Here is a 25,608-nt window from a genome sequence, read left to right on the forward strand (position 1 = left end):
ACAGTAACCAAATGCTATATATATATAAAAAGGTTAAACTTTCAGAAGACTAAATCTTGATGTCTTCATTCAGGATGTGTATGATTGTTTATATATAACTGACTAAATACAAAAACTCATGGAAACAATCGTAGTACCATGATGTTTTAATAGATTGTATAGGGGCTTCCTTTAGTCTTAGATTTGAGTAATGATCAACTCTCAAAGAAAGAATTCTTAAAAACATTAATCCATCTTAAAACAATCAGGTTAATAAACCTGTTTAAATCCTGCATGGCTCACAATCCTCATTATACACAGGATAAATTATAAAGTGCTGTTGTGATATTGCCTGCAGCTAGATGTCAGTTAATGCATAGTGTGTGCTAACATGTAGCATGTTTCCCCTCAATCTAGAAAGAAAATCATGGTAAAAATCCAGGAAACTAATTATGCCTGATATCCTTAACTCAGAAGATATCTCACAAATTTTAAGTTCTTCAAAAAATAAACCCCACTAACAGTAGAGATGCTGAGCAGTAACCTTTTTCAAGCATTAGTCCCACTAATCTTGTGCATCCCAAAGTTAAGAAAGAGGCACAAAGACATTAAAACAGTGTACACAACAATTAACAACAGTGTCACAGTGATGAGGTACACTAGTGTGCTTGTTTGCTACCAACACCTGAGTTTGCTATGCTCAACAAGTTGAAGAAGGCAAATTCATAGATTAAAAAAAGGATGCTTTAAGAACACTTTCTTTTCAGAAAAGAAAGACAAAAGAAATTCCATAAATCCCAAAACGGTTCCATAGTGCTCCCCAGGTTGTGTCAGTCTTTAATGCGGCTGGCTCTTCATCCTTCAGTCAGATGTGGGGTCCTACTGCTAGCTACATCATGCAGCCTTCAAGTCTTTTATCCACTGGGAGCACATCACTCTTCCAGAGGTGTTGCCATTGTACTGCTCCATGATCCACAGTTACAGCTGGGGATCTGTCAGGGGAAGGACAGTATTATCAGAGAGACTGCCACACAGATCGACAAAGTTCTTTTGGTTGGACATACGGTGGCAGGTAAAAATGTTTGAACCAAAACATGAACCCTGTGTGTGTTTGCTCTGCCAGTTAGCATCTTAGCACAGCTACGGTGTGGAACAGGTCCGACTCAGTCTGAATTCAGAGGTTCACCCCAAAAATACATATTACATATTTTTCCTTTTATCTCTAATCAATCTGTCTTAGTGCGAGTGGCAGAGTGTGGGAGATATCCACCTTTTTTTCAAAATATTAGATGGCACTCAGCATGTGGTTTCTTTATGTGTTAAAAAAGAAAATAAATCTGCCACAACAACAAAAACAAAGGCAACAGCAATGTCTCCTTCCGGAAATCATGACCTGGTTATTCCAAAGACCTTGTTGATAGCAGTTTAATGTAGGGACTACTTTATTTATACCAAACTACACCATGTTTTCCTTAGCGCAAACACAGAAGAGGCTTCAGCTCAGTCATTGGTAGGAGTAGTTTGGAAGAAGGAAAATAGTTCATACATCAAACTGCTCACAACAATGTTTAATTACATTATATTGTAGAGTTGGGGGAGACATCTCCAATACTCTGCATCCAACACAAAAACTATCTAGATTGATAAATGGCCCTACAGGCGTTTGATTTTGGGATGAGCCAGACTGAGCCCTGACTGCCTGTCTTTAAATTTAAACTGCTGCTTAACTAATTACATAACAACGTCTGGAAGAGTAATACACACAGTAACATGCACACCTAAACAACTTAAACAACATAGTAGGGCTAGAGCGACGCAGTTGATTAATTTGACAATAGTACTCTGTTGTCTAATAACTGTAGTATTTAAATTAGTTCTTTAAGAACAACTGTATTTACCATTCAGCACTCCTTAAAAAGCTGGGGGATAAACCTGTCATTCATTGATTGAAATCATTTGTTCAATGAAGGCCAGGTTTTGTTTCAGAGAATTCTTCGAAGTGTAAAAAATGTGTATTGAAAAACTGGTCGGTCAAACCCTTCAGAACAGTGTTAGTACAGCCTGGTAATGGGACCATGCCACAGTTAACCCTTCACAACATAAAGAAGCAGCCACACACACACAGCATGCAGCAATGTCGGACCTTAGGGGTCCGCTCTGATGTGGGGAGGGGGGGGAGGCACCCCCCAGGGTGTGCCGTTCATCTTCTTCCCTACACCTGTTGTCACTGAAGAAGAAAGAGAGCATCCAGAGGGATCAAACCAGACTATTGCACTTGTTCACTGTTTGAGATTCAGGGGAAAATGCTACAAAGAACTATACGTCACTGACGTTGTAATAACTCAATCCGTTTTGTTATAGGACAAATATTTCAGATGTGTACCGTTGGTATTGCAGCAGGGCTCGTTGGTCTCCCAGTTCATGGACCTCTGGACGGCTTTCTTCCAGCGAGCGTAGCGGAACTCGCTCTCTGTTTGTGAAGACGACACATACACCAGGGTCAGATTAGATCAGCGTTTCTCAAAGTATGGGGCGCGCTCCACTGGTGGGGCGCAGAGATGTGATAGGTGGGTCACGAAATAAAATTAAAAAAAATATATATATATATATATATATATTTTTTTTTTTTTCACACTGGTGGAATATCAAAACCATGGCCCGCCCGGAGTGCAAAAAGCATCAATGAAAGCGACCCTCTACCACACAAAACAACACCTGTAAATAACCCAATTTGTGTTCTTTGAAGTTGAAAAGGATATTGCATTGTGTTTGTTACTTTCGTTGCAGTTGTATGTCTTAGGTGTAATTTGGCATGCTTTTATTTTGAAGGCAAGTTTACGCTGTTGACAGTTGTTGTTGCTATGGAAACAAGACCATTACTCTCCCGTTCAGTTACTATAGCTGGCCCTCTGTGAATTCATGGCTGGACGTCCAATCAGCTCCTGTCATCACCTCGCAGAGACAAGCTTCTTTCATTTAACACTTCACATTCAAACAAACTGAATAGGCAGATGCAAAGGATTTATTTCTTTGGAAATGTTATTTTAAATACAATTTAGTCAAGTTATTTTTGGTAAAACTAATGACAAATATTACTAAAAACATATTTAAAAAATATATATAAAGCGAAATATAATTTGTTTGAATGTTTTTAAATATTATTTTGTAGAATATCTTAGGCCCTCAGAGACGGGCTCGCCACTGGTAAAAATCTCTCATACACACATGTGAAACACTCTCACAGACACACACAACAGCGTTGGAGTCGGGAAGAAAAGCAATGTGGAGCGAGAGAGAGAGAGAGAGAGCGAGAGAGCAAGAAAGAGAGCACACCTTTATCTATTTAATAAAGTTATAAAAAATAGAGTAAGAAATCATTCCAATGTGTACTATAGGACAGTAAAAAATTTAAAAGGGGAGGGATTAGTCAATTATGCATAAATAAAAAGAAAGAATGCTAACTAGGTAACATAAGATAAGAATAAACAAGTTTAAATTATTTGTTGTGATCATATTCTAAAGATGTTTGGATTATTGAAAAGTATACAGCTCCCTTTCATCTGAGTGTTGAGAGCTGTATCCATAAATTCATGTTGGGCTCAAAGTAGGGCTGCTCGATTATGGCAAAAATCATAATCTCGATTATTTGGGTCAAAAATGTATATCACTATTATTAAAAACGATTAACCATTTACTTTGAAAACATCAATTTATTGAAGAAAATAATTTGAAAAGTATGTTTTTAACAGTTGATTACCCTGAACTTTAAGTATAATTCAACTGAATTTTTTTTAAATTGTTTTATTTCGATTATGTTGTTTTCATAATCGTTGCAAGCCAAAATCGTAATTTGCGATTCAAATATGATTAATTGAGCAGCCCTAGCTCAAAGTGCACCAGATTGATGCATTTAACTTCAACATTTAAAAAACATCTTCCTGGGGGTGCATGCCCCCGGACCCTAGACTAGAGGATGTGACGTCCACCATCAAATAAAGCAGGTTAAAATAATTAAATTGAATACATTTTATTTTAGTAAACACTGAAAACGGGTCCCACAAACCCAAACAGCAAACAAAGGTTAAAGGTAGCATATAATAATGTTAAAATGTGCTAAATATATACACTGCAAAAAAAACAAAAAAGGAGTAAAAGTAGCTCACGACTTGTTTTATTTTTTGAAAGTAGCTCTCATCCTAAAAAAGGTTGGAGACCCCCCCTGTTATAGAACGATACATTTGACAATTTTAAGCTTGGCCTACCATTTTATTGGAGCGATGAGGAACAGGTGGGGCTTGAAAAGGCCCACCTGTTCAAAGTGGGGAATGACAGAAAAAGTTTGAGAACCACTGGATTAGATGTAGATTTGTAAAAGACACACCGTCATGATGGTAATATCCACTAGATGGCAGCAGTGATGTGAACCCCTATGAGAGTCACATGCTCTGTATCGAGTGCCTCACACATTTCCTCCAGTTTTTCCTCCTTACCATCAGGGTTGATCTGAGGTTCATATTTCTCAGATGTGGCGTTTGGCAGATGACTCGGGCTCAGGCTCCACACCCTCACCCCCTCTGCTGCCCCAGCTGCCATGGCTGCCCCCAGAGCGGTGGTCTCTGACATGGTGGGTCGCACTGGAACAACATGAGCCAGACACACAGGAGACATGTTTTCAGTTAGGTACAGTCATGTCCATTCATTCTACGAACTAGACAAGTTAATCATTTCATTTATATAAACGCTAAAATGTTTTTCATGTGGCAGATATTTAAGGAGGAACAATGTTTTAAATACCTGAGTTTATTTTTAATAATGCAATCTTCCAATGAGCATTTTAATCATGATCCAAGATAGAAAAGTGGTAAGATGTGTCCTGCTATGAGTAGGCTGGACGTTGTCATGCCTATTCAGTTTAAACTAATAATGTCATTTGGGTACACCGCTAAGTACACATCAGTTATCTTACCCTAATCTACAGCATTGAAGTCAACATCTGTGTGTGATTGTTTGTGTTTCCTTTGAACTGGGACAAAAGTCAGAGGACAGAGGGTTTAAAGTCCAGGTTCAATCATTGGTTACTCACAGTGACAAAACACTTTAACAACAGCTCTAAAGTTTCTCAGAGAACTTTGGTGAAGCTGTTGGACCTGCCAGTGTTCTACTGATTCACCTTTTCTTTTAATGCAGTTATATGGGACAGCTAAACCATTTCAATCCATGCAGCTGAACCAGAGAAAGGGGCAGTGTATATGTACATACTGCATACTCAATATGTATGCCCTTCATACTACACATTCAATTGTTGCCGTTACCATCACACTTCTCACACTCTTCACTCACAACACGCCTGAATCGATCATGTGACTGCATTGTCATGACATTACCGGTCCGAGCTACAGTTCATTTCAAAGTTTTTCACAGAAGCCCCATCAACATTTCACATTCAATTTCATATTTTCTCCTACTATTTTAATGAATTTGAAAAAACAGAACTATTTGTGTTAAGTCAATATATTCTACTGTTCATTATAAAATGTGAGCTCCTCCTAATCGTTTTGCACCATCATTTGTAAAAAAAAAAACAGTCTGCCTTTCAGTGCATCGGACAGTCTGGTGGGCTGCAATGGATTCCAGGCAGTTTATTTTGTAAGCTCACAGCTCAAATGTTGACTAGTAAACACCCGGACATTTCTCACTGACACGTCATCCACATATGTGTTAATAATACATACTCAATTTACCACATACTTAGTTTAAGTATCTTAGTAAGCCAGTTCCAACAGAGCCTCTTTTACATTCACGCATTCTTTCTTGTCAAAACCTGGGCCCTTTCTCATTTCTCTAACTCCCCTCCTCGACTCCCCTCCTCGACTCCTGTCCTCGAGACTTAGTCTCGCCCACAGGAGATGCGAACGGAGGAGTCGAGGAGGGGAGCCGAGGAGAAGCAGCAGGCGGTTAGAGGAATGAGAACTCCTCTCCTCTGAGCGGTCATCTTAAAGAGACGTCCATTAACACACACCTACACACTGTACCACACGCACCTACAGCTCCTAAAGCACATAATCAGGCTACAGCCGTTGTATATTTTATTATGTGAAGCACTAAATGGTCTTAGAAAAATATCGACTCTTTGTTTGTAGATATCTACTAAACTAAAGCAAATACGGAGAATAATGTAGGCCTGTTATACTGAGTGATATATATTTTACACACTGTTCTGCTTTCTGAACGGACCTCACAGCTGTTCTCTCTGTAAACATCGCGTTGCGATGAGAGCAGTTAATAAAATAATATCCAGGGGATGCATGCAGAGCTGTCATTGGCTGAGATAAGTCCGGCCGTGCGTCACGACCATGGTCACGACACTTTGAAACATCTCTGTTCCCGGAAATGCATCCACGAAGGAGCTGTGGAGGACCGTGGAGGACCCATCAGTGTATCCTCGGTTATAGCTCCTCCAGAGAGCCTCCTCGACGCTCGATCCTCGAAGTGCATTTAGAGAAATGAGATGTCCTTCAACATGGCGCGCTAAAATTCATTTCCGGGTCACTACCGGAGGACCGAGTTGTCGAGGAGTCAAGGAGTCGAGGAGTCGAGGAGGGGGATTTGATGAAATGAGAAAGGGCCCTGGAGTCTACATTACCCACAATGCAACCTACTGTTGCATTGCACCCATAAAAACCAAAACCATTTCCTTCACCCACTCTGCTCCCTGGTTCACCCCTGAACTCCGTCTGATGAAAACCCGTACCCGGCAACTTGAAAGACTCCGCAATAAAACAGGTCTCACGATTCATTCTCAAACATACAAGGACCACCTACAGCAATACAAAGATGCCCTTTCCCATGCCCACACCACCTACTACTCTCAGTTAATCCACTCCGGCTCCGGAAACCACAAAACACTCTTCTCCACAATAAACAAACTCCTCAGCCCCCTGGACACCACCACTCAGTCATTCACAGTCGACAAATGCAGCTCTTTTCTCACATTTTTTCAAAGCAAAATAGACAACATTTACAGCAGCTTAACCACCACCACCACATCTGCTCCCCCTCAAGCCACCTGCCCCCCCTTATCCTGCCAACCCCTGTCCCAGTTCTCCCCTGTCTCCCCTACTGACCTCTCTGATCTCCTCACAGGGATGAAAACTGCCACCTGCACCCTGGATCCCATCCCCTCCAGCTTTGTTAAGGCCTGCCTTCCTACTCTCTGTTCTCTCATCACTGCAACAATCAACTCCTCCCTGTCTTCTGGCATCATCCCTCCATCTTCTGAAAAAACCCGGACCCAACCCTGACAACCCTAATAACTTCAGACCAATCTCAAACCTACCCTTTCTGTCAAAAGTTCTGGAACGCGCTGTTTTGTCACAACTCAAGCATCACCTCTCCACCAATAACCTCTATGAAACTTTTCAATCCGGATTCCGCTCAAACCACTCCTCAAAATCACAAATGACCTTCTCCTCTCCTCCTCCTCCTCCTCCTCCTCCTCCTCCTCCTCCTCCTCCTCCTCCGACGCCGGTAACCTCAACATCCTCATCGACCTCAGCGCTGCCTTCGACACCATCAATCACTCCATCCTCCTCACCCGTCTTGAAACCACCTTCAACATCACTGCCCTCTCTTGGTTCACATCATACCTCTCTGACAGATACCAGTTCATCTACATCAATTAAGACATTAATCCGCCGTCATGGACTTCAATTCCACTGCTTTGTCGACGACATCCAGCTTTTCATCTCCACCAAGTCCATCTCCACTGCTACCCACTCCATCCTGACAAACTGCATCACTGAAATCAAATCCTGGCTCCAACTCAACTACCTCAAACTCAACTGCGAAAAATCTCCAATAATAATCATTGGACCAAAAAATCTCACTACATCTATCCATAACTTCACCCTCAACATTGACGTCTTTCCAGTTCAAACCTCCCCTCACATCCGGAACCTAGGCATCATATTTGACCAAACCCTCTCCTACAACACATACATCAAACAGATCACCAAGACAGCCTTCTTCCACCTCAAAAACCTCGCCCGTCTACGTCCATCCCTCTCCCCCTCCCCCTGCTGCAGAAACCCTCATCCACGCTTTCATCACCTCCCGTCTGGAATATTGCAACAGCCTCCTCTATGGTTCACCTGCAAAAATCATCAACAAACTTCAATATATCCAGAACTCCGCCGCCCGTCTACTCACCCACATCTGTGAACACGTCACACCCGTCCTCATCAAGCTCCACCGGCTCCCCATCCCCCAGAGAATTCAGTACAAAATCCTCCTGATGACATACAAAGCCCTCCATAACCTGACCCCATCCTACCTGACTGACCTCCGCTCTGCTACTGCCAACCTCCTGTCCCCCCTCACCCGGACCAACCTCAAGTCCTGGGGCTGCAGAGCCTTCTCCGTTGCTGCACCCACCCTCTGGAACTCACTACCCCAATCCATCAGAGACTCTTCCTCCCTCACCGTATTCAAAACATCACTAAAGACCCACCTGTTCAACACTGCATTCAACCACTGACCACCCCCCCCCCCCCCCCTCCTATTTTCTGTTTTGTTGATCTCTTTTTGTATTTTTGTATTCTCTGTCAAAGCATCTTTGAGTGTCTAGAAAAGCGCTATACAAGTATCATTTATTATATCTTATTGTAAGTCGTTTTGGATAAAAGCGTCAGCTAAATGTAATGTATTATTATTACTGTTGACCCTTTGTTCAGAGATTCAGAAACACGTGTTTATTGTTTGTAGTGCATGTGTGAGTTGTGAGTCCTCTCACCTACGGGGATGCAGAGGATGTCTGCCTGCAGCTGCATCAGGAGTCTGTTGGAGGTCATGCCTCCGTCCACCTGCAGCTCGTTCAGAGGGACGCCGCTGTCCTGGTTCATCGCATCCAGGATCTGAGACACACAGGGCTGTCACGTTAACCCAACAGCAGCCAATACCATTCACACACCTTTAAAACCTGAAGGATGGTCACTGTAGCTGAAATAAATGTTGTGCTTTCTTACCCTTTGTTGTTCTGTATGTATGTATGGATGGATGGGAATACATTACAATATAATATGTTTAAATACGTTTCTTAATCTTCCCCTATGTTGGGAATAGGTGTGTGTTTGGATACAGGAGGGAGCATGAGGAGACGCTGCTCACCTCTCTGGTCTGAAAGCAGACGGCCTCGAGGGCAGCAAAAGCCAAGTGGTTCCTGTTGGTGAACTGAGTGAGCCCACAGATGATCCTGGAAAACAAACAAAGGGAATATGTTAATAGGCAAACTTTAATGTTGATGGTCAAGGGGCTAAATTAGGGTTAGGGTCAACTAATACGTAATGTTATGCTTTTACGTTGCTTACGAGTCCCTTGAGAAGACACTAAGAAATCAAAGTATCACATTATAACTTGTCTCAGTTCAGTGTGAAATTACATTTGATAGCTCAACAGTTAAACATGCGCCTGCCTCACCCTCGTGCACTGGGCTCCCAGTAGGGGGCGTAGAGTCCGGAGAAGGCGGGCACAAAGTAACAGCCGTGAGACGTCCCGGCTGCAGCTGCTAGCTTCTCTGAGAGAGAACAGAAAGAGAAAGAGTTGTTAGTCAATCCCATTATATAATTAAAGGTTCTATATGTAAGCATTTACATGTATGAAACGCTTGATAGAGCCCATGTGTGATCACAGACAGATTTGTTCATGAATGGGTCAAATGTCACAGGTAAGCTGTAGCGTGTTAGTACCGATCTCTGAGGAAGACTGCACGATGCCCAGGTTGTCCTTCAGCCAGCACACCACTGCCCCGGCGATGGCTACAGAACCCTGGGAGGAACAAAGAAAAACATCAGGCCCAAATCACACAAGAGGCAGGTGGAACATATCACAGCAGAGTGCACCATTGAGGACTTCATTTTCGATCTGGAGGCGGATTTAGAAATAAAACGTAGTTGAAAATAAGACATAAAAGCTTCACACACCTCGAGGGCATAGCAGGCAGGCTCGTCTTTTCCCAGTTTGTAGGCAACTGTGGTCAGCAGGCCGTGGTCCGACATCAGAGGCTAACAGAATGACATGGAAACACATTATGCAAAGTGTAAAGCAAAGGAACATAGGGCACAGTAGGCAAGAAGGTAAGGTCATGTATTCTTGGACACAGTATCTTACCTTGGTCCCTGTATTTCTGAGCATGAAGCAGCCGGTCCCATACCTTCACAGAACCATGACGGAGAAACAGATAGATGAGAGTCCTGATGCATGTCATCAGTAACTCAAAGAGAAAATAACCTCCCTCACTTATAAGGTACTGAATGTTGGAGAATAATAGTTCTCAAGGTTTGAAGAACGTGATTAAAAGATGATGTTTTACTATATGACATTTATATTTTGTTGCTTTATTAACAAAGACAACACTGTGTAATGATCAGAACTAGAATGTATATTATTCTGATGTCCATGTTTTCATACATACTAAACTCGCTGGATTAAACACACCATCATCACGTTACCTGGTCATTGTTTTTTCTACTCTGATCTTTATAAACCTCCTATTCATATTTGTGTAATGTGTAATGTTTTATTAATGTCATTGTGCAGCTGCACCTGAAAGAAATACGTTTTGGAATAATAGCTCCCTATTTTCCCATTTTCTAACATTTGAAATGCTTTAGCTATTCTGACCATTTTCCCATATGTATATTTCATTATGTTTCTTGATAGATTTGGAAACATTATGAGCTCTTTGGTGACTTTCTTTCCGCACAAACATGACCGAGCAACACAAGAGTTGCCAATAGTTCCCAATGAATGCGCTCTTATTGGGACTGTCTGAACATCCTTCAGTAGAGGGCTGCAGCACCTTCAGTCAACCAATCAGCATGCTTAGATATGCATGCAAAATAGTATGTGATGTAATCTAGTTAATCTTAAATCAAGCTTTATCTGCTTTCCATTCGAATACAGGGGTCAACACAGATAGCGTTTTAAAATCATCAGGCATCGTTATTGTTATGAAATGTTGTCAAACACAATAGTAGTATACTATCTTTAGCAACGAGGTGTAATAAATAAAACAGTGGAGGGCTTACGTGTTTTTGGACTGGCCTTCCCTGAAGCACATCTGACCAACCAGGGCAGCCGACTGGTCGCCAAGACACTGAGGGACACAGTCACAGTAACAAAGAAATGATAATCCTCTACTGATTACACAAATATGCATACACAGATACAAGGGTGTACAACCCCCCAAAACACACAGTGTCTTACACTTCAAAAACAGACTAAGTCAAGATTTCCCTCGAAAAATGGAGCTGGGTGGATGCTGCCCTTTTTTCTTTAACAAAAATAATTAGAAAAGGAGGCCTTAAACAAGGTTATTAAAGAGTTGTGACATTATAAAGCTGTGAACTGGGTAGGAGATATTACAACTGAAAGTAAAAAAGGCTGTTTAATAGATACAGTACTGGAAAAATAAGAATCACATGTCTAAAAATATGGTGAATGTAACTTTATTAAGTAGTTATTAAGTAAGCAAGTAACATGACATGTACGTTCTTACCCCAGAGATTGGAACCCCTGCAAGAGAGCCGGATTTCTGGCAGGAAAACAAACACACACATGTTCAGAGGTAAAATAAATGATTGCAGGAAAATGCCAACTGTTATTTAATCCAGTTACAAAACAAGGGTAAATAGTGCACTGTGTTTGCATCCGAAACATTTTAATCAACATGAAGGGGCAACATGACAATCCAACACCCGAGATAGGAAAATACCCATTTGTAGCCAAGAACGCTACCATCCAAAATAAAAAAAGAGGAAAGGTCGCTCAGTGCAGTAGGATCTCCACCAGGCCTGTCTCCCTCTCCCCTCCCCACAAAGACCAGCTGAGTGTTCCTTAATGGCTCCTCCCTTAGAGTCAAGATGGTGACAAAATAGGAGATGAATTCATCTCCACCAGGGCTAATTTAAATGGATCATCGTGTATGGAATTGATCTGCAGATGAGCTGGTTTCAACTCAAACCAATCTTTTCTGTCCATGTCAGTTTAGATGGTCTGCCAGTTGCCAGAAATGCCTCATTATATAGATATACTGTATATACACACAGTATATTGCAACTGAATCAGTGCGACACAGCCGTAGATTTTACACAATTTTCTGTGGCGAAGGATCAGGATAATACTGTCTAGGGAAGCAGGAGTAGTATCAGCCAATGAAGCTGTCTCTTTTCTAGGGCCGCCTTCTAGTAGCATAATAGGTCAAAGGTAGGTTTAAGAGGATGTGGGTAAAGTACAGTCAATAACTGTATTCTGAGTTAAAGGTGGGGTAGGTAATTCACTTCAGAAACCCTTTTTGTTATATTCGATGGAATGCTCTTAACATCCCGATTAATTAATATATTAAATGCTTTGACAAAAAATATATACAAATATTTCATCTGTGGAAGCCGTGGCGCTGTAAAAAGCACGACCAATCATCTGAGCCGGCCCGCGGCAGATAACTGGATGGCCTACCTGCCTGTCAGCCTTCCATCTGTGCACAAACTTATCTCGTGCCCTCATTGGTCATGTGCGCGTTTGTGTGTGTTGGAGGAGGGGCTCTGTGAGGAAGTCTGAAGGAAGGAGCAGATTTTTTCCGGTTGTGTACTTTCAAATTCTAGCGCACTCGAGCTGGTTTCTCCATTCTTACCTACCCTACCTTTAAATGAAAGACTGTGAAAAACAAACTGGACTGCGGGGCAAAGGATGTGTTGCATAACAAATGAAAAACCAGGTTGTGGTCAAGAGATAAGACACAGGCACAGACAAACAAAGATAATGGAACCTAAGACACACACACACACACACACACACACACACACACACACACACACACACACACACACACACACACACACACACACACACACACACACACACACACACACACACACACACACACACACACACACACACACACACACACACACACACACACACACACACACACACACACACACACACACACACACACACACACACACACACACACACACACACACACACACACACACACACACACACACACACACACACACACACACACACACACACACACTAAAGAAATCTTATAGCTGTATTCATGAGTCCTGATTTTAATGAAATCCTCTTAACAACACATTTTCTGTCCATCAGGAATTCCAAAAGTAAATTGAACAGGACAATAACATTTAGCTGGAATTATGTTAGTACCTCACTATCTACACATCAGTACAGTATCTGCCTTTCTTTGGAAGAACACGTTGCATCTTATTAACTCATATGTTCACTACAGTGATTAAAATAGTTCATCAGGCCGATGCATTACATCGTGACTTTAGACTTTGATATGCTACAAGTCATATCAAGATTGCAATAAGATGTCATGGCCAAGGCTGAGCATTTCCACTTATGATCCGTGTAGCAATAATTCTAAAACAGAACCAGAGAGCATCTGCATACTGCCATATACTGAAGAAACAAATGCCTTCAAGTTGTGGGTTTTTCACGTCATTAGGGTAGTGCTGTGGCTATACGAGTGCTATCAGAGGAGAAGTATGTTTGTATAGGTACTGTTGAATTACTTTCATCAATGGCAGTGACCTCTGCTGTTTTGGTTGCAAAAGGAGAAATGGTGAGCTTGCATGTGTTATCAAATGATCTAAAAGTCTAATAATATACGTGCAAGTTAATTTCCTACGCTAACTTCCAGAGTGGCTGTGGTTCAGCCTTTTTCCATCCATTTATCCTGGGGACACAGCACCATGATGGTCAAGTGTTAGTTTCAGTAACTAATACGTAAATGAATAGATAAGCACACACTTAATGTTGAACAGGGATAGAGTTACATTAAGTAATTACAGGCATGAACAGATTCATTTAGAAAAAACTAAATATTTAGAGCTGCTGTGACTCATTTGGAGGGTCAATGGTTTGATTCTGGCAAAAAACCTAACCCCCCCAATGTGCTCCTATAAGCATTTCTACAGTATAGAATGTGTATGTAGATCACTTTGGATAAAAGTGTCAGGATGCATACAGAATCATGTCAAAACACAGACGGTCTAATTGAAGCTTAACTGAGCTTACCATCCAGCCGTAGATTTCAGAGGAGCTTCTGACAGTGGGGAGGACTTCCATCGGGACATCAAAGTACCTAAAAGCAGCATCACAGCAATCAGTGGTGAAGATGCGTGTTTATCGTGGACCAAACATGACAGACAGGGTTTTTATTGAGCAGGTCTGCAGTATAGTCTGTATTTGGACAGTGATTAGTGTGGTTTGATATGTTCCTGTTTGTTTACCTGCAGAGCTCAGGATCCCAGTCCATGCTGTGGATGTTGAAGAGCATGGTGCGGCTGGCATTTGAGACGTCTGTGCAGTGGACCCCCCCGTTGTTACCCCCCGTCAGGCACTGAGGAAAACCACACTGGAATTATCACATGTTGTATGTAAAAAAAGGGGCTGGAGATTCTTTATTTGTTTCTCTCTGCATCTCGTTATAGAACAGCCTCTGCGATGTCAAGAGAAACCGTTTCTCTTCTGCGACTCACATCGGAAACAACATATTCTGGATCGTAAACAGACTTTATAAAAAAGGCGCAGCTAATCAGGTACAAATACATATAGTTGCTTACCCAGATGATCCAGGAATCCACTGTTCCAAACATGGCACGCTGACTAAGCACCGCTTGCTGCACTTCCTCAACGTTGTCCAGCAGCCAGCGGAGCTTCACTGCGCTGAAGTAGGTGCTGATGGGAAGGCCGGTCTTGTGCTGGAGAGAGTCAGAGTCTTTGTTTAGATACTGTACCATATTCAATCAGAAGAAAATCAAAAGGGAGAACCATCCAAAGTTCTTTCTTACCCACACTCACCTTGAGGTGGTTCTTGTTTTTGCCTGGAGACTTGTTGATGAGACTCTCCACGGTAGACTGTGTGCGCAGGTCCAGCCAAACTATAGACAGAGAGGAGGAGGGCTTACATCAGCGTTTCTCAAAGTGTGGGGCGCGCCCCACTGGTGGGGCTCAGAGATGTGATAGGTGGGTCGTGAAATACAAAATAAATTAAAAAAAAATATATATATATATTTTTTTTTTTCACACTGGTAGAATATCAAAACAACGGCCCGCCCGGGGTGCAAAACACATCAATGAAAGCGACCCTCTACCACACAAAACAACACCTGTAAATAACCCAATTTGTGTTCTTTGAAGTTGAAAAGGATATGGCATTGTGTTTGTTACTTTCGTTGCAGTTGTATGTCTTAAGTGTAATTTGGCATGCTTTTATTTTGAAGGCGAGTTTACGCTGTTGACAGTTGTTATTGCTATGGAAACAAGAAACGTTTCACAGCGGGCGGAACTTGTCATAAAGTCCGCGATAATAAAGCCCACCCATTTAGAGGGAAGATATTATTGGTCAATTGTACTGTCATTCGACATTACTCTCGTTCCGTTACTATAGCTGGCCCTCTGTGAATTCATGGCTGGACGTCCAACAGCTCCTGTCTTCACCTCGCAGAGACGAGCTTCTTTCATTTAACCCTTCACATTCAAACAGAAACTGAATAGGCAGATTCAAAGGATTTATTTCTTTGGAAATGTTATTTTAAATACAATTTAATCAAGTTATCTTTGGTAAAACTAATGACAAATATAACTAAAAAAATATAAAAAAATATATAAAGAAAAATATAATTTGTTTTAATGTTTTTAAATATTATTTTGTAGAATATCTTAGGCCCTCAGAGCCAGGCTCGCCACTGGTAAAAAATTCTCATACACACATGTGAAACGCTCTCACAGACACACACAACAGCGTTACAGTCGGGAAGAAAAGCAATGTGGAGCGAGAGAGAGAGCAAACCATTATCTATTTAATAAAGTTGTAAAAAATAAAGTAAGAAATCATTCCAATGTGTACTATAGGACAGTAAAAGTTTAAAAGGGGAGGGATTAGTAAAATATGCATAAATAAAAAGAAAGAATGCTAACTAGGTAACATAAAATAAGAATAAACAAGTTTAAATGATTTGTTGTGATCATATTCTAAAGATGTTGGGATTATTGAAAAGTATACAGCTCCCTTTCATCTGAGTGTTGAGAGCTGTATCCATCAATTCATGTTGTGCTCAAAGTAGGGCTGCTCGATTATGGCAAAAATCCTAATCTCGATTATTTGGGTCAATAATTGATATCACGATTATTAAAAACGATTAACCATTTACTTTGAAAACCTCAATTTATTGAAGAAAATAATTTGAAAAGTATGTTTTTAACAGTTGATTACCCTGAACTTTAAGTATAATTCAACTGAAAAACCTATTTAAAAAAAAAAAAATTCGTTTTATTTCGATGTTTTCATAACCGTTGCAAGCCAAAATCGTAATTGCGATTAAACTACGATTAATTGAGCAGCCCTAGCTCAAAGTGCACCAGATTGATGCATTTAACTTCAACATTTTTTTTAAATCTTCCCGGGGGTGCATGCCCCCGGACCCCCCTAGAAGATGTGAGGTCCACCACCAAATAAAGCAGGTCAAAATAATTAAATTGCTTACATTTTATTTTAGTAAACACTGAAAACGGGTCCCACAGACCCAAACAGCACACAAAGGTTAAAGGTAAGCATATAATAATGTTAAAATGTGCTAAATATATACACTGCGAAAAAACAAAAAAGAGGAGTAAAAGTAGCTCACGACTTGTTTTATTTTTTGAAAGTAGCTCTCATCCTAAAAAAGGTTGGAGACCCCTGTTATAGAACGATACATTTGACAATTTTAAGCTTGGCCTACCATTTTATTGGAGCGATGAGGAACAGATGGGGCTTGAAAAGGCCCACCTGTTCAAAGTGGGGAATGACAGAAAAAGTTTGATAACCACTAGCTTACATACACCTTGAAATATGTCAATTAGACCGCTGTTGTCCATTTACTAAATAAATTAGGACATTTCACAGCTTTCTTCTGCAACCCTGAAACCTTCAAAATAGATTGTCTTACCTTTGAGTTTAAAATGTGTAGAATTTGAAAGTAGTTAAGAGGTGAACTTTCATTAAAAGGCAAATATTAGAGTAAGTACATAAAGGAAACCTATTTGAGCAACAATTTAGTTGCTTTAAACATTTCTTGTAAAAATGTTGACCTCAATCTGAAGACTGAGACCAGGAGCAAATGACAGTAATTCATCAGTCAAATTAATGACGATATAAAAACATTGTTGTTATTCCAACAGTAAATGCATCTCACTACAGAACCAAATGACACACTTTCATTGTCCCTTTCCAGTGGGTTCTGAAGAGGACATATTCTGCTGATGTTCAGTTGTATCAGTGTGTAGTGTCTCTACTTTAAAGAGTCCTCTCCTGCTGATGTTCAGGTGTATATCAGTATGTAGTGTCTCTCCTTTAAAGAGTCCTCTCCTGCTGATGTTAAGGTGTATATCAGTATGTAGTGTCTCTACTTTAAAGAGTCCTCTCCTGCTGATGTTCAGGTGTATATCAGTATGTAGTGTCTCTACTGTGACATGTCTTCATGCTTTAAATGTTCAAAAAGCTCTTTATCTTTATCCTACTGCCTGTGCTGCAGCTCCTCCTTTCACCCTCTGTCTGAAACCAGACCCCAGTCTGCTCTGATTGGTTAGCTGGTCGGCTCTGTTGTGATTGGTCAAGAGCTTAGAGATGAAAAACTGAGATTTTATCGTTGTCATTGGGATTGTTTCAATTATAACAAAAACAAACGTGCCATTTGAATCACTCACAATTGTACACATGGTGTCTTTAGGCTAGATAATAGAGCATTGTAATCTTTTGAAGGACTGCTGTGTGAACACTTACAGGTTGACACCCCCTCCCCCATCACATCACTCACATTCCATTGAAATATCAGCCAATAGGATTTCTGAACAGCTTGCATGTAAACAATCCTCTCAAAATGTATCTGAGGTGTTACAATGAAAGCTCCCTCTGATAGTAATATAATGCCGTCAGGGGGCAGGGCCAGACATGACGTAGTCCACTGCCTTCTGATGCAATCTAGTCATGTGCTGGGCCAATTCCCAGATGACATCATCTCTTGTTTGCTCAACTGAAGATGTTACAAATCAAATAACTGAATGTTTAGGGTGACACTTCACAAGTGTGAAGCCCAAAATGTTGTAACAAGTGCATTTTCCACAATTCTGTGTTTTCTTCTTCTAGACAACTTCATTTTAAATCATTTCCACACATTTTACTTTTCGTTTTGGGATATATGGTCAATTGACCTCCTTTATACAAAATTAAATCACATTTTTGAGTTTAAAAAACAAAAAATGTAATTATTTGACTAAATTTAAGATCAGAGCAACATATTGTGATGGATAATCATGGACTAGTATATCTGGTAACTGAGGAAAAAATATGTTTTCCAATCTTCTTTATTTTGTATTTCCTACCTATTTAGGGTTAAAAAAACATCTTGCAAATTAGACTTTTTTAATTAAATTTGATTTTTAAATGTTACAGTATGTCCACTGTAGAGGACGTCAGGACCATTTTAGTTTGAAAAGACAGCCAAAATTAACAGATAGACTATGTAACGTATTATGGTTATAGAGCGATATTAATACAATAATACATTCACCTTTATTTAAAACATGAATAAGTAATTGATCTGAACATTGCTGTTTATTTGGTCACAAAAAAACTAGTTTGGTTTTTGGTGAATCTTTCCCGATCTTAAAAGACTTTGTAATCAAAGTAGTGGGAAAGTACCTCATTGATTCCAGTCGGCACGGGCTGTGGGGTCATCTTGACTAGTTGTATGGATGTGGCCTCCATTTGACCATGCTCATAGAAACAAAGCTTGCATTCCTGAGGCAATTCTCATTTTTCCTGCCTCCACTTAAAATAAAAACATCAATAAGACATACGTGCTACTCTTGGCCCACAGGGGTCTTTCCAGCTCGTCCCTATCTGTCTCTCTATCTGTATCTGTGCGCTCATGGAGCCTCCTGCATCTTTCTTCCCCTTCTTCTTGACCCTCTTCTATCCCAGGTGTGAAATCCTCATCTCTCTCATCATCTGAGAGCTCAACATCTGAATCTCCCTTAACTATCTGCTACAGAAAATGTCTGCTTCAGTTCCGTCTCCTGCAACAAATTGAGTCATTAAAGTCCTTATCTTGTGTAATTTACTGTAGCTGAAAGATCATAGAACTGTTTCAAAATGCATTAACTTGTTGGGTCTTATTCCAGTAACACGTGATATAGATCGAATATCGTTTCCTATTTGCTGTAAATCACTTGTTAATATCGGGAAAATGGGTCAAATTCAGAGGTATCCAGAAAAGTCTGGATTCAAACTTGCCGCTGCTTGGTGCTGTGTTGTGACGTCACGTGTGGTTCCGCGAATCCTGGTGAGTTCAGCCCGTCCCAGCATCACACAGTGTAGCATTGCTGGTATAGCCGCATGTCAACTTTGTGTATCAGTGTTTATCTCCGAGTTTGTCTTGTTTTTTCCGGATCATGGTGAAGAGGTGTGTCGTTGGCGGGTGTAGCAACACCAATCGGGATGGTTTTACCGTTCATTTGTTCCCGAAAGAGAAGGTTTTACGGGAGAAATGGGAGCGATTTGTGCGATCCGGACGGCAGCAGGGAGCGAGACAGCGGCAGCCGGGAACCACACGTGACGTCACGAAATGGCCTGCTTCCAGAAGCAAAGTTTTTTTATTGGACCTAATATTTTTCCTTTTTTTACATATTATTCAGTATGAAATAAAGAAACATACATTGACTATCTGTTGCATACACCCCCCAGAAATCAACTGCCAAAAAAAGTTTTTAATGTAAGATAAGGACTTTAAGTCCATGAAGACGGTCCTGACGTCCACTAGAATGGACATTTATAAAAGAGCTGTTATTTCAAAACTTGAATTATTTAATTGCTTTCAGAACTAATTATATAGTTCCTATAGTACATGTTAATAAACAAGAACATATTTGATTTTCATGGCAAAAATGACAATTATTCAACAATATTTGACTTCTCCTCCTGATTCTATAACATTTTGTTTTTGGTATGCCAGCTATTTTGGATGTAAAGAAAGAGGAACTTTCCAGCATGCAATTTTAACCAATGACATATCACTGGAAAGACCAGGATGTCCTCTGTACAGTACATCAGGGATTGGTAGATTACCTCAAAAGAGTAAAAGGAGATCTGGGTCCCAGGCGGTCTCAGGAGGATATGTCATTGTTTAGGATTCTGTTTAGAAACCATTTAAAACATTTTTATAAGGGCAGCAAGTAATGACAACAAATGCTAAACATTTAAATATAACAATATTTCAATGAAAGTAGTGAACATTCATATTTCTTGAAAAGAACCTAGTATGTAATCATCCATGTTTTTTGTGACATAGATAACCTTATTCCAACGGAGGACTACAGGAAGGTCAATTGAATGTCTACTCTATGTTAATAAAATGATACGCGTACATTCAGATGTATAGTGCACCCACCAATGGCGTTGTAGAGAGGCTCTCCTGTCTCTTTGTCCCAAACCAGGGTCGTCTCTCTCTGATTGGTCACCCCCAAAGCTGAGAAAACAGAAACAACATAAATCTCAAGAAACTCCCATCTCCACTATTCCTCTGTGTTTCAGTTCTCTTCTCCAGCTATAGGGGGGGTTACCACGTCTGCCCCCACAGCTCAGTATCACTGTGCACACCTTTAATGTTGGAGATGTCGATGTTGAGCAGGCGGAGTTTCTCACATGTCCTCTCCATGCACTCATAGATCGACTGCATGATCTCTTTGGGGTCCTCCTCCACCCAGCTGTGGACAGACAGAGAGACAGGCATGTTGACACACACAGAAAAATACAAATATGAAAACAAAGTCATCAGGATACAGCATAGTTGTGTGTAGCTGTTTCTATGCGTTACCTGCTCTACTGTGCCGATTCTATTCCTGGATAACTATTGAATCACGAGTATGGTGATTTGATCACATAGACACTCAAAAACGGAGCGAAAATAGACTAATATTATAGTTTGACTGAACTTGAGACTATACCAAATACATAAAACGAGTCTGTCCGAAGATATTTAGTAGTTTATGACTGTGGAACAAACAGTACAAAACCCCCAAACGACTCTCTTTCTGAACTGTCTCTTTGACCAAATCACAGATACTATACTGATAGCCCTCTGACATAGAGGGAATCTCTATAATAGGGTTACAGTATATACTCAATGTATTGTCGCTTCCTCAGGCTCTAGTGAAAGACTATATTGCCAACACTAAGTACAAAATGTCTCATAGTTTGTTAACAAGAGGCTTGCTTTGGATGTCACTCTCCTGCGGCTCATTCCCTCTCAAAGACACACCTACAGGTGGATGAGTGTGTGAACATGGATGTACATATGAGGCTTTTTGTATCTTGAGAGACTAGGGAACCTGTAAAGAGTCTAAAGAGAGCAAAATAAATGAAGCCCCAGAGTCCTTTGCCATCTCTGTATAGTGTAGGTTCAGAAAGTGTAATAGAAGATGCCAGACTCCGTAAGATAAGGTCAAACAAACCCCTGTGTTGTGTTAGAGTAACTGTGTATATTGGGTATTATACTGATGTGATCATGCACATTAAAGGGTTGAATCAAACACTTATTTTATGTATGAAATGTACGGTACTTGAGAGAAAATATAAAATATGTTTAGATTGTATTCGTAAATCCTATAGCCCAGTTTATTTTACAATGGTTCAAAAAGTAGTTTTTGGCAAACAGCTGTAACCATGCAACATGACCTCAGCTGGTCCTTGTAGTTTCAGGATGTGCATTCATGCAACATATCTAACATTTACACAACAGGAAGTTCATCATCTACCACATTTAATGAGAGTAGAAAGCACCATATCAATGGATATCAACCAAGCCTTAGACTCAATTATGTTACACACATCAAATAAAGTCAGAGAATAATCTGAACGCAGCTAAATTGTAACCTAAGTAACCGAGTAAACAGTTAGGAAAAAGCAGATTGGTTACATTCGGCAGCCCTTTGGTTGAATGCAGTATGGTTTGAAAACGTTATCTTTAAATATGTATTTGGACATTTAGTTAGGGAGTTATTTTCATTTCTGGAAGACTTTCTGTCTTTGGATGTTAGGCAAACAGCTATAATACTGAGTGACTACTCATACTTGTAATATTTTGTAAAACCAGTTGAACCAGAAGAATATGGTTTAAATTTTATTTTAAGTTTCTCTTAGAAGCAAAAATTCCACAATTTGAATGTGAAGTAGTATATGATAATTGTATAATTGTTTGAGTAGAGCCAATTCACATTTTAGTGAATTGTAAAATGTCTTTCGAGTTGGACTGTGGGTCATATAAAAGAAGAACTTTGACAGTCACCATGGTCTGTTGGAAGTGTTAATCATTGAGAAACAGTTGACGCACTCACCCCTCCTTGGGGAAACTCTGCTTGATCTCTACTTGGTGTTGACTCATCAGCTCTGCGGTTTTGGCGTTGAACACCTGTGGAGAAGTTAAAGTCATAAGAGACCATGCACATAAAACAGAGGACACAGGGTGTGCCTGGGAAACATTCTCTTAATTATAAAGGAACACATCATTTGGTACAACACAGGACTGGAAGAGGTACAGAATGTTTTAATTTCCCAGTGATAAAACTGATGATGACTGACAGGACTTTGCAATGCTGCAATGCAGGCACAGCAACTATCATGAACGTCACTCCAATAAAAAAGGTGGCTGCCTATTACAGAGGGGAAAGATTGAAATGTAAGTTATGACCTACATTTAGACAGCATTTATTCAAATAATAAAGTATGATAATTCGTGTAAGCACAGCAGTACAATTCGGCTACAGACAATATTCATAGATTAGGCTGCATGAATTCAACACAGCAAAAGGGGAAACTGAGACGCATTCACCATGTAACCCTTTGACCAGCCACCAGCTTGTAACACATTGCACTTGATGACCCTCTCACTGCTGCACAGTCCGGACAGACACACAACAAGCAGAGCCCTTTGACACTAACATTCTGTCGAGGTCGCGCAGTTGGACTGCAAACAGGAACATTCTCCCCCCTTCTTAAAAATGGACAGTGGAAAGGTTATAGTGGGACTGACATATATACGTTCATGGGTCTGTGACTGTTGATCCAATAATAAAGTGTTGCCTCAAGCATACACTTTGGCTCAAAGCAATCAAGATTATCGTTATGAAACTACGTTAGGAAGGTGAACAAATATATGAACTTTGTGGATGTTGGAGGTAAGGCTCAGTTATGTTGTGAGGATTTATTTAAACATTGCCAAGGGCTTAATTATTATCTTCTTTGACCGGAGACATGTTCCCTTATCGTCGCTTGTGTCCTGAGATCAACCTTACAGACAACCTGATTTAACCTTCACTTCTGGTCTAAATGACCTGTTTCATTGAACAGCATTGAGTATAAATTCTTTAAAAATCAGACAATGTGATTTTCTAGATTTTTTTTCTCATTTTGTCTCTCATAGTTGAGGTATACCTAGGATGACAATTACAGGCCTCTCATCTTTTTAAGTGGGAGAACTTGCACAATTGGTGGCTGACTAAATACTTTTTTGCCCCACGTATCTCTACATGTTCGCCAAAAATTCATCAGCTTTTGATCTATTGTTTTGAATTTAGGTCCGACACCAGCCAAACAAAAGTCCCCAGAGTGGTCTCAGTTGGCTCCAAGAAAAAAGCTATCATTTTCACAGAAATGTTTACCAGATATACTCAGCCATTAAAAAGCCTTTCCGTCCATCCTTTGGATCTAACAGTAAGTTGAACTTGTTAACTGCCCATATTTTGTGCCAAGTCTCCATCTTCCAGCTGACCTACTCGAGGATGCCCAATTATGTTCACAATGGTTAACCAAACAGGACTCATATTACTCAACTGAAAAGCAAAAGACTACTTTGAAAGTAGTGTCTGCAGTATTCAGTATTCAAGTGGAATCAGGAAAAATAAGGGGACATTAAGCAGGTGAGTCTCTTTGATAAATTTATGAAACTAAATGGTGGGATTTCAAGAAACAGGATAAGTGATAGGTTGCGTTCGAGGAGGTGATGAACCTTGGCTCACTTTTCAAAACAGAATTTCAATGACCAAAACTCTTAATGCAAACACCCAAACTGACTGACTATATTATTGTCTTAATACACAATGCTGTCTTTACCACAAGACACTACTGAGGGGACCATCAATAGCATAGTAGCAAATCACTTCACCTCCACTGCAATGCATTTCTTTCATTTGGCACTTCATGTTTAAATCATACAAAAACCACTTTGTCTTCTATTCAGTGGTGGAGAGTAATAAAGTACAGTGCATGTATTACTCCAGTACTGTACTGGAGTAATACATGCTGTCTAAATGTAGGTCAAAACTTAGTATAGTGGACCTATCATGCTAGATTTTAATACTTTTTGCACACATATTAACAATCAGATCTCCTGTCACATATTGAGGCCAATTTTCTAAAGAATAGGTACCTTTTAAACTTTGAGCACATTTTCTGGTCACCCGTATTTGTATTTATGTAAAACAGCACTACATTTACACTACATACCAAGCAAAAAAGGCTAACTTAATCTCTGTTGCACTATTTTTGTCATTGCTGTTTTTATAATATTTGATTTACTTTTGTACACTTTTTTGCTGCATCAATTGATGGCCCTTATTGTTATTTCATATTTGCGCATAAATACATATAACTTGGTTATGTCCTTATAAAACCCATAAATGATGTATTTCCAGGTCTAATAGAGTTATGAACCCAGTGCACGTGCTTTTTGAGATGTTGAGCCCTAAATGAGGAGGATAGTCCTCTGTGACAACAGGTTAGCACCATAGACAGAAGAAGTTTGCGCATAGAAACTGAGGATAACGTCAGAGCTAATAACACTAGCGTCTCTCGTCCAGTAGGGGCGCAAGTGGGCTTATATGTTTATATTTCACTCTCAGCATGTTTTTGATTTATTTTAGGAGAAAACATGCAAAATACTGCAAAAGCTAACGGTAGCTAACACCACACACATAAACTGTATATTTAGAACAAATAGATATTGAAGGGGATAACCTTTGCCGCGTGAAGCCAGAAACGTAGCTGTTACAGGAGTTATAATTCCCACTTGCAAAAGTTCGTTCAGTCGAAGTGGTTGTTGTTTTTTGATCAGCTATGTCGGCAAATAAGATAGCAAATGTCGACTCATTAAGTAATCAGGGGAGTTGCATCAATACAGTGAACTTTGGGTAAACATCAAAGTAAATCATCACTCACCAGAAACCGTGTGGAGCTCGTGCCCTGGTCTATCGCAGCCACCAGCGGGTCCATACTGAATACTTTTTCTTGTGGCGCTTCAAAAACTCAGAAAAAGTCGTTGAACACTGCCAGCTGTTGGGGTTCAGGCTCTCTGGGATCCACGGCGTGAGTAATGTTGTCCTCCTCAACAGCGGCCGCGACTCCTCGTGAGGGAGGAGGTCGGCAGGGCAGCGAGGGGGAAGAGTGTGTATGAGGATAAGAAGACCTTCATGCAGGAGGAGGAGGAGGTTAAGTCACCAGAAAACGTC

The 25,608-nt window shown here is 40.3% G+C and overlaps 1 protein-coding gene across 2 annotated transcripts; it reads right to left on the reverse strand.

Moving 5' to 3' along the window:
* Nucleotides 1–130: 130 nt before the first annotated feature.
* LOC307028567 (glycerol kinase-like) lies at nucleotides 131–25,608 on the reverse strand. Of its 2 annotated transcripts, XM_079663706.1 has the most exons (20): nucleotides 25,319–25,607; nucleotides 22,441–22,514; nucleotides 20,705–20,811; nucleotides 20,496–20,573; nucleotides 14,869–14,948; nucleotides 14,631–14,768; nucleotides 14,298–14,407; nucleotides 14,083–14,149; nucleotides 11,534–11,569; nucleotides 11,064–11,131; nucleotides 10,144–10,186; nucleotides 9,957–10,037; nucleotides 9,723–9,801; nucleotides 9,454–9,550; nucleotides 9,145–9,229; nucleotides 8,771–8,891; nucleotides 4,470–4,613; nucleotides 2,363–2,449; nucleotides 2,123–2,206; nucleotides 131–971 (listed from the first exon to the last, which is right to left on the reverse strand). In XM_079663706.1, exons 1-19 carry the CDS (start codon nucleotides 25,370–25,372, stop codon nucleotides 2,124–2,126), a joined length of 1,632 nt encoding a protein of 543 aa, XP_079519832.1. In that variant the 5' UTR covers nucleotides 25,373–25,607; the 3' UTR covers nucleotides 131–971; nucleotide 2,123. The 2 variants fall into 2 exon arrangements, with proteins under 2 accessions (XP_079519832.1, XP_079519833.1); XM_079663707.1 differs by lacking the exon at nucleotides 2,123–2,206 and having other exon boundaries at nucleotides 25,319–25,608.

This window comes from Notothenia rossii, assembly GCF_949606895.1.
Source record: "Notothenia rossii genome assembly, chromosome: 2".
NCBI lineage: Eukaryota > Metazoa > Chordata > Actinopteri > Perciformes > Nototheniidae > Notothenia > Notothenia rossii.

What these genes read in the sequence shown, in the direction of transcription:
- LOC307028567 (XM_079663706.1), bottom strand. Translation starts at nt 25,372, where the DNA reads ATGGACCCGCTGGTGGCTGCGATAGACCAGGGCACGAGCTCCACACGG. An exon ending in TGGATTCCTGGATCATCTGG is followed by an intron (nt 14,408 to 14,630) that starts GTAAGCAACTAT and finishes GGTTTTCCTCAG; the next exon opens with TGCCTGACGGGGGGTAACAA. An exon ending in CTGAAATCTACGGCTGGATG is followed by an intron (nt 11,570 to 14,082) that starts GTAAGCTCAGTT and finishes TTTTCCTGCCAG; the next exon opens with AAATCCGGCTCTCTTGCAGG.